Below are 10,000 nucleotides of genomic sequence, written 5' to 3'. Positions count from 1 at the left end.
AAATATAGCAACTTACACTCTAGAACCTCTAATGTAGAACCCTAAATATACAGCCTTAAAATATAGCAACTTACACTCTAGAACCTCTAGAATAGAACCCTAAATATACAGCCTCAAAATATAGCAACTTACACTCTAGAACCTCTTATATAGAACCCTAAATATACAGCCTTAAATATAGCAACTTACACTCTAGAATCTCTAATATAGAACCCTAAATATACAGCCTTAAAATATAGCAACCTACACTCTAGAACCTCTGAAATAGAACCCTAAATATACAGCCTTAAAATATAACAACATACACTCTAGAACCTCTAATATAGAACCCCAAATACAGAGCCTTAAAATATAGCAACGTACACTCTAGAACCTCTAATATAGAACCCCAAATACAGAGCCTTAAAATATAGCAACGTACACTCTAGAACCTCTAATATAGAACCCTAAATATACAGCCTTAAAATATAGCAAATTGCACTCTAGAAACTCTAATAAAGAACCCTAAATATACAGCCTTAAATATAGCAACTTACACTTTAGAACCTCTAATATAGAACCCTAAATATACAGCCTCAAAATATAGCAACTTACACTCTAGAACCTCTTATATAGAACCCTAAATATACAGCCTCAAAATATAGCAACTTACACTCTAGAATCTCTAATATAAAACCCCAAATATACAGCCTTAAAATATAACAACGTGCACTCTAGAACCTCTAATATAGAACCCTAAATATACAGCCTTAAATATAGCAACTTACACTCTTGAACCTCTAATGTAGAACCCAAAATATACAGCCTTAAAATATAGCAAATTGCACTCTAGAACCTCTAATACAGAACCCCAAATATACAGCCTTAAAATATAGCAACTTACACTCTAGAGCCTCTAATATAGAACCCCAAATATTCAGCCTTAAAATATAGCAACTTTTACTCTAGAACCTCTAATGTAGAACCCTAAATATACAGCCTTAAATATAACAACTTACACTCTAGAACCTCTAATGTAGAACCCTAAATATACAGCCTTAAAATATAGCAAATTGAACTCTAGAACCTCTGAAAGAGAACCCTAAATATACAGCCTTAAAATATAGCAACTTACACTCTAGAACCGCTGAAATAAAACCCCAAATATACAGCCTTAAAATAAAACAACCTACACTCTAGAACCTCTTAAATAGAACCCCAAATATACAGCCTCAAAATATAGCAACTTACACTCTAGAACCTCTGATAAAGAACCCTAAATATACAGACTTAAAATATAGCAACTTACACTCTAGTACCTCTAATATAGAACCCTAAATATACAGCCTTAAAATATAGCAACTTACACTCTAGAACCTCTGATAAAGAACCCTAAATATACAGACTTAAAATATAGCAACTTACACTCTAGAACCTCTAATGTAGAACCCCTAATATACAGCCTTAAAAAATAGCAAATTGCACTCTAGAAACTCTAATAAAGAACCCTAAATATACAGCCTTAAATATAGCAACTTACACTTTAGAACCTCTAATATAGAACCCTAAATATACAGCCTCAAAATATAGCAACTTACACTCTAGAACCTCTTATATAGAACCCTAAATATACAGCCTCAAAATATAGCAACTTACACTCTAGAATCTCTAATATAAAACCCCAAATATACAGCCTTAAAATATAACAACGTACACTCTAGAACCTCTAATATAGAACCCTAAATATACAGCCTTAAATATAGCAACTTACACTCTTGAACCTCTAATGTAGAACCCAAAATATACAGCCTTAAAATATAGCAAATTGCACTCTAGAACCTCTAATACAGAACCCCAAATATACAGCCTTAAAATATAGCAACTTACACTCTAGAGCCTCTAATATAGAACCCCAAATATTCAGCCTTAAAATATAGCAACTTTTACTCTAGAACCTCTAATGTAGAACCCTAAATATACAGCCTTAAATATAACAACTTACACTCTAGAGCCTCTAATATAGAACCCCAAATATTCAGCCTTAAAATATAGCAACTTTTACTCTAGAACCTCTAATGTAGAACCCTAAATATACAGCCTTAAAATATAGCAACTTACACTTTAGAACCTCCAATGTAGAACCCTAAATATACAGCCTTAAAATATAGCAAATTGAACTCTAGAACCTCTGAAAGAGAACCCTAAATATACAGCCTTAAAATATAGCAACTTACACTCTAGAACCGCTGAAATAAAACCCCAAATATACAGCCTTAAAATAAAACAACCTACACTCTAGAACCTCTTAAATAGAACCCCAAATATACAGCCTTAAAATATAGCAACTTACACTCTAGAACCTCTGATAAAGAACCCTAAATATACAGACTTAAAATATAGCAACTTACACTCTAGTACCTCTACTATAGAACCCTAAATATACAGCCTTAAAATATAGCAACTTACACTCTAGAACCTCTGATAAAGAACCCTAAATATACAGACTTAAAATATAGCAACTTACACTCTAGAACCTCTAATGTAGAACCCCAAATATACAGCCTTAAAAAATAGCAAATTGCACTCTAGAAACTCTAATAAAGAACCCTAAATATACAGCCTTAAATATAGCAACTTACACTCTTGAACCTCTAATATAGAACCCTAAATATACAGCCTTAAATATAGCAACTTACACTCTTGAACCTCTAAAATAGAACCCTAAATATACAGCCTTAAAATATAGCAAATTGCACTCTAGAACCTCTAATACAGAACCCCAAATATACAGCCTTAAAATATACCAACTTACACTCTAGAGCCTCTAATGTAGAACCCCAAATATTCAGCCTTAAAATATAGCAACTTTTACTCTAGAACCTCTAATGTAGAACCCTAAATATACAGCCTTAAATATAACAACTTACACTCTAGAACCTCTAATGTAGAACCCTAAATATACAGCCTTAAAATATAGCAACTTACACTTTAGAACCTCGAATGTAATACCCTAAATATACAGCCTTAAAATATAGCAAATTGAACTCTAGAACCTCTGAAAGAGAACCCTAACAATACAGCCTTAAAATATAGCAACTTACACTCTAGAACCGCTGAAATAAAACCCCAAATATACAGCCTTAAAATATAACAACCTACACTCTAGAACCTCTAAAATAGAACCCAAAATATACAGCCTTAAAATATAGCAACTTACACTCTAGAACCTCTGATAAAGAACCCTAAATATACAGACTTAAAATATAGCAACTTACACTCTAGTACCTCTAATATAGAACCCTAAATATACAGCCTTAAAATATAGCAACTTACACTCTAGAACCTCTAATGTAGAACCCTAAATATACAACCTTGAAATATAGCAACGTACACTCTAGAACCTCTAATGTAGAACCCTAAATATACAGCCTTAAAATATAGCAACTTACACTCTAGAACCTCTAAAAGAGAACCCTAACAATACAGCCTTAAAATATAGCAACCTACACTCTAGAACCTCTGAAATAGAACCCCAAATATACAGCCTTAAAATATAGCAACCTACACTCTAGAACCTCTGAAATAGAGCCCCAAATATACAGCCTTAAAATATAGCAACTTACACTCTAGAACCTCTAATGTAGAACCCCAAATATACAGCCTTAAAAAATAGCAAATTGCACTCTAGAACCCCTAATACAGAACCCCAAATATACAGCCTTAAAATATAACAACTTACACTCTAGAACCTCTAATGTAGAACCCCAAATATACAGCCTTAAAAAATAGCAAATTGCACTCTAGAACCCCTAATACAGAACCCCAAATATACAGCCTTAAAATATAACAACTTACACTCTAGAACCTCTAATGTAGAACCCCAAATATACAGCCTTAAAAAATAGCAAATTGCACTCTAGAACCCCTAATACAGAACCCCAAATATACAGCCTTAAAATATACCAACTTACACTCTAGAACTTTACAGTTTAGAAATCTATAATATAAAACCCTTTAATGTAGAATTCTATAATGTAGAACTGTAAGATAAAATAGGAACACTTAAAGTGATGCTGAGAACCTGTGTGTGTGTGTGTGTGTGTGTGTGTGTGTGTGTGTGTGTGTGTGTGTGTGTGTGTGTTTTCATCATAGACTCGTGTTATATTCTGTCCTTCGCCATCATCATGTTGAACACCAGCCTGCACAACCCCAATGTGAAGGAGAAGACCTCTCTGGAACGTTTCATCAGCATGAATCGAGGCATTGACCATGGAGGAGATCTTCCCAGTGACCTTCTGACAGTAAGTGACCAGTTCCTCAACCAGTTCCCTAACCAGAGAACCAGAACACACCTGAATCTCTCATCACTGTGTGTGTGTGTGTGTGTGTGTTTCTTGTAGAAACTGTATGAGAGCATAAAGAATGAACCGTTTAAGATCCCGGTGGATGATGGGAATGATCTCACACACACCTTCTTTAACCCTGACAGAGAGGGCTGGCTGCTCAAAGAGGGTGAGATACACGCAGACATCTTCTCTTTACAGATACACACATTTCTGTGTTTGTGATTTCTTTTTTTATTTCATGAATTTTAAAGACTAATTTCTTCACACAAACACACACACACACACACACACACACACACACACACACACACACACACACACACACACACACACACATCCTGTCCTGTAGGAGGCAGAGTGAAAACCTGGAAGAGGAGGTGGTTTATTCTGACAGACAGCTGCCTTTACTACTTCCAGTACACAACTGTGAGTTACTTTTCCATCATCAACACACTGAAGTGTAAAAACATGATCACTAACATTAATGAGCATCAACATCAAATCTCTGGATTACTTCTGTAAGGACAAAGAACCAAAAGGGATCATTCCTCTGGAGAACCTGAGCATCAGAGAGGTGGACGACCTGAACAAACAGGTAATCAACCCTATCATTTCACATATAAAAAAAAAATGAAAAGAAAGAAAAAAAAAAAAAAAGAAATGGACTCTTCACGCCCCCTACTGCCCATAATAATCCAGCACAAGTGTCACATAGTAATATTTATTCTTTAATATTTTCTTAATGAAAAGCAGCATCCTGTAGTTGTGGAAATGGGCGTGGCTATTATTAATGTACTGCTAAAAAGTGCACTGCTTTAATATCCGGTGTGTGTGTGTGTGTGTGTGTGTGTGTGTGTACAGTTCTGCTTCGAGCTCTTCCTCCCTCACAGTAAGGGACAGAAGATAAAGGCGTGTAAAACAGACCCGGATGGTAAAGTGGTTATTGGGAAACACCAGTCGTACAGAATCAGTGCTTCATCTTTTGAGGAAAGAGACGACTGGGTCCAGGCAATCAGGTGCGCACACACACACACACACACACACACACACACACACACACACACACACACACACATGTAACTACATGTAAATGAAAAACATTGAGTTATAGAGATTTCTTTATTTCTGTACAAGTCGTTTCTGAAGTTTTGGATGTGTTCGGTCTGTTTGTTCTTCCTCAGGGCCTGCATCACTAAAGATCCCTTCTATGATCTGGTCTCCGCTCGCAAAAAGAAAATCATCAACAACAACAACAGCAGCACAGAGAGCACTAACTGACCTTCACAGGAGTGCTGTCCTTCATCATTCTGTTCTTCATCACAGACCAGTGACTGGAACGAGGAGCACAAAGGTGATTGAGGTCCCTCTGAGGTCATGCTGAGGGTTGATGGTGGACTGCTGTGTGGTCTGTTCTTGGTAAAATGAAGGAATTATTTCATTATTTATTTTTGTAGTTGACTCACTGACTCACGACTCACCGACTCACTCTCTGCCCTTTATATTAGCATTAACCATACTATTAGTTTAGCGCTCTGTTTAGTGTTAGTCTGAGGGATAAATTTAGATGTTCCAGAAGATATCCAGGTGAAGGTTAGGGTTAGGGTTAGGGTTAGGGTTAGACTCTGTACAGAAACTCTTCAGCTGATGTGTTTTTATTTTTCAGTGTTGTAGAAACGTGTTTGTGGTTTGTTCATGTTTGAAATGTGTGTAAACTGTGTTTTACATTATGATGGTAACTATGAATGAGTTCCTTCTAACAGCACTTCCCCGAGTGTTTCCCTGCTCTTATACGGCACAACGCACCACCATCAACCAAATTCTCTCATTAAACAATCACATGTTGTGAATCATTAACAGTTACATTAAATGTGCTACAGGTTCGTGTTCTCACTGGTGTTAAAGCAGTGACTGTAATATAAACCTGTGTCCTGGAGCTGCTGTAATATAAAGGAATGAACACCAGTCTGTGATGTCAAAGTGCTTTATATTTTGTCTGTCGCATTCACAAGCTTGTGTTTAAATGTACAAAAAAAAAGTTGTGGGAAAAAATGATGTGAAATGAAGGACCTTTGTCACTGACAAGTTTTAAAGATGTGCAATTTGAGTGATATTATGTATATAGAAATGAATAATTTATTAAATATACGCCATTTTAGTTGTGTGTTTGTGTATTTCTTGTTGTTTTAAGTCTTAATTGTTGTTGTCTTAAACAAGTTGCACTGTACAGCATTTGCATGATAATAATGATAGTGTAGTAAACACTTGTGTTCAGCAGGTAGCAGTGTTCTGTAAATACCGACTGTACTGTATTCGCATTAATGAATTACTTACACATAAAACAGAAATATCATCATGATTATCAGACTGCAGCTAAATTCACATCGAAAACACGTTTATTTAGCAGGAAATGAGCAGAAGTCAATAAGTTTGAAACGAATATTTAAATTAAAACCTGCTGTTTTTATGTCTGTAATCAGTATCATTATATTAAGGCAATTATTAGGACAATCATTAATCCTGTAGTAAGCCTTCATGTCCAGCAGGTGGCAATGTCCCACCACATTACCGCCCTCAAAACCCTACTGTATAAATTATACACATTTATTTTTTTATTTCTTCTGCAACAGTTAATAGTTTTTTTTGCGTTTAAATTGATTCAAGTTTGTGTATTTTTGTGTAATATTTCTACACGACGTTGTTGATTTGAGTTAATCAGTGAACTTTATTGACTAATAATCAGCCGTCAGTTCGCACGCTGTGGCCACGCCCACCGAACTCTATAAAAGGCGCGTCAGTGGGCGCCATTTTGTTTTTGTTCTTTGGGTCGCTCACGTGGTTCATACTTTATTTTCAGAGTTTTCTTTCCAAATCCGGGTTTTGTATTTTTTTGGGACAAGTTGTTAAAATGAAATGATTAAAACATTAAATATGTTAATGCAGAAAGTGTCTCGGGTCTGTGAGGCACATTCTTAAGGGTTCATCTACCAGGGTTCATCTCCCAGGTTTCTCTCTCAGGTTTCATCTACCAGGGTTCATCTCCCAGGTTTCATCTCTCAGGTTTATCTCTCAGGTTTCATCTCCCAGGTTTCATCTCCCAGGTTTCATCTCTCAGGTTTCATCTCTCAGGTTTATCTCTCAGGTTTATCTCTCAGGGTTATCTCCCAGGTTTCATCTCTCAGGCTTTATATTTCATAACTTTCATAGTCTCACTCATTTCTCCATAAAGTTGTGAAATCTGTGGTTTACTGTGCATCAGCAAAAAAGAATCAGGTATTAAAGATCCATGATTGAGGTCTGATACTGAAAACTGACCTTGAAGATTTTCAGCCCCCTGTGAATTAAACATGTTCCTGGAATGATCACTGGTGGACTTTTCCAGAGTTCCACAAAAGACCTAAAGAAAGTAACACTATATATGTAGAACATTGGTTTGTTAATGTATTGAAAGTGTTTGAATCCATGCTCTGAGTAAACGTTCCATTCCTGAGGAATACAAAAACTCCTGTTCCTGATCTTGAACCACAGAGAACTCATTTGTGCTCCATTTTTACTCCACATCATCTCACTGAAAGTGGAAACACCATTATTCCATTCCAAATGTGTTCAAGCCGCAATCATGACTAATGTTTATAAATCCTCCCTGAGGTACATCAATCTTCATCATCACACGCTAAAGATGAAGCTCTTCCAACACTGCGTACGAGTGGATCTCCTTCAATTCTTCTGCAGTCTGGACTGATTAATGAGGACAAAATATTCAGTAGAAATGGGTTTAGAGCAGAAGGTTGAGGTTCTAATGAGTTTGAGGTAAAAATGACGCTTAATATTTATTAAAAACATGTTCATCCTGAGAGATTTTGTGTTTCTGAAAACGACCTGCAGACACCAGGTTTCTTCTGTGCATCTCATTACAGTGAAAACTCAGGAATGTGGAAACACACCGAGATAAAACGGGGTTAGAGATAACACCCCCCCCCCCCCCGCGCGCACACACACACACGCACACACAAACACACACACACACCAAGTCAAACATGTTTTTAGTGCTTCAGCGGATCTGATCTGCAAAACTGAAACTGTTTGTGGTCTGAAGCTTCACCTTCTTTCACTTCCTCTCAATCCAGCTGCACGTCTTTCGTTCATTTTCTCTGCAGCTTTCAGAAAGTCAGAATTTCACGCATCACCCACTCAGTGAGCAGATGGACATAAATACATATAACACATGAGGAGAAACATCTACATTTCTGATTCATTTAGTGAAGGAAACTTCAGGGTTTGTTTAAGTAGGTTAATTGTGTGTGTGCGTGTGTGTATGTGTATGTGTGTGCGTGTGTGTGTGTGTATGTGTGTGCGTGTGTGTGTGTGTGTGTGTGTGTGTGTGCACGTGTGTTCGCTTCAGTGGCAATTCAGTGGTCAAACAAAGGTGGGGACTGAAAGTGAGCCACACCTACAGGACATATTCTGAGGGCAAAACAAATAATGTCCACGTCCCATAAATACAACAGAACTTTCATATATTTGATAAAAATTTTGATCTGATTTCATATTTTTATTAAATTCATCTTAAACATAGTGAAGAACATGAGAACATGTGCATCGTGCTACTGATCATTTATATTACAGCCGCTAAAAATTAGTTAAAAAAAAATTTACATTACTTGAAGTCTATCCAGTGCATCAACATACACGCACGCGCACGCACGCGCACGCACGCACACGCACACACACACACACTCAAAGTCTCATAAAGTGTCACATGACCATCATCATGCTAATAATCTCCACATTTTCCTCAATTTACTTCAACACTTTTTCTCACATCTCTAAGGTGAAGCTTCGTCTCTGATGAGCCGACTGATCTTCTGTTACATTTACACACACACACACACACACACACACACACACACACACACACACACACACACACACACACACACACCAGTCTGGAACCTTCTGCTCTGTGGCGTGTATCTCACACTCCACACTATTCTGTGTGTTTGATGTTTAAGGATTGAATGCTTTTGTTCTTGTGAACATTTTGAGTCCAACACAATTTTTCCCTTCGAACAGAATAAAGTGTATTTCATTTCACATTACATTTATATCAGGATGTGTTTGTGTCCATGTTCTACAGGTGTTGATGTTCCTGTCTTCTCCTGTAGCTGCAGATCTCACGACTGGATGCACGACTTCTTCTGGTTCCGTTTTTGTCCTTTGGAGCCTGAAAAGAAACAAAGGCTGCATTATTCCACTAAACACTCAGAAAAACCTGCCAGCAAACTTCAACCTGCTTCACTCCATTTCACACTCTTACACCATCTGAAGAAACGCTGCCTCAGAAGGAAATAATCAAACACTCAGTTTATCTCCTCTCCTGCATTTAGTTCCACCTCAGAGATCATTAGAAGTAAAAAAAAATAAAAATAAATAAAAAATGAAACCAATTTATGGCAGAAAAGTTTTTTTGATATAAATATTGAGCTTCAGTAATGAGATCTATCAGTGGATTCCTCACTGCAAACACGTGGAGACTTTTATCAGATCTGACGTGTAAATATTTCACTGCAGTCAGCATTCTGAAGCCACGGCTCTGGAATCGTATTCAATCTGTCCTGCTTTCTGATTATTACCAATGATAACATTCCTTTCACCCAACATTTGTTTCTCATTTTAAA

At 36.8% G+C, this 10,000-nt stretch overlaps 2 protein-coding genes across 2 annotated transcripts in view; one reads left to right on the top strand and one right to left on the bottom strand.

The window, feature by feature from the left end:
* The window catches only part of cyth4a (cytohesin 4a), a 19,132-nt gene extending 11,864 nt beyond the window's left edge, over window positions 1-7,268 (top strand). Inside the window, exons 9-14 of the mRNA XM_083566533.1 lie at window positions 4,132-4,280; window positions 4,380-4,491; window positions 4,675-4,751; window positions 4,849-4,920; window positions 5,187-5,341; window positions 5,507-7,268. Of these exons, the coding sequence (XP_083422659.1) occupies window positions 4,132-4,280; window positions 4,380-4,491; window positions 4,675-4,751; window positions 4,849-4,920; window positions 5,187-5,341; window positions 5,507-5,603 (662 nt within the window). The 3' untranslated portion in view covers window positions 5,604-7,268. The remainder of the gene's footprint in view (window positions 1-4,131; window positions 4,281-4,379; window positions 4,492-4,674; window positions 4,752-4,848; window positions 4,921-5,186; window positions 5,342-5,506) is intronic.
* Window positions 7,269-8,861: 1,593 nt separating this feature from the next.
* fam83fa (family with sequence similarity 83 member Fa) overlaps window positions 8,862-10,000 on the bottom strand; it is a 15,894-nt gene continuing 14,755 nt past the window's right edge. Inside the window, exon 5 of the mRNA XM_083566520.1 lies at window positions 8,862-9,546. Coding sequence (XP_083422646.1) covers window positions 9,497-9,546 — 50 coding nt within the window. The 3' untranslated portion in view covers window positions 8,862-9,496. The remainder of the gene's footprint in view (window positions 9,547-10,000) is intronic.

Source organism: Silurus aristotelis (genome assembly GCF_946808225.1).
Source record: "Silurus aristotelis genome assembly, chromosome: 17".
Taxonomy (NCBI): Eukaryota; Metazoa; Chordata; class Actinopteri; order Siluriformes; family Siluridae; genus Silurus; species Silurus aristotelis.
This window is presented reverse-complemented; position numbering and strand designations above follow the sequence as displayed.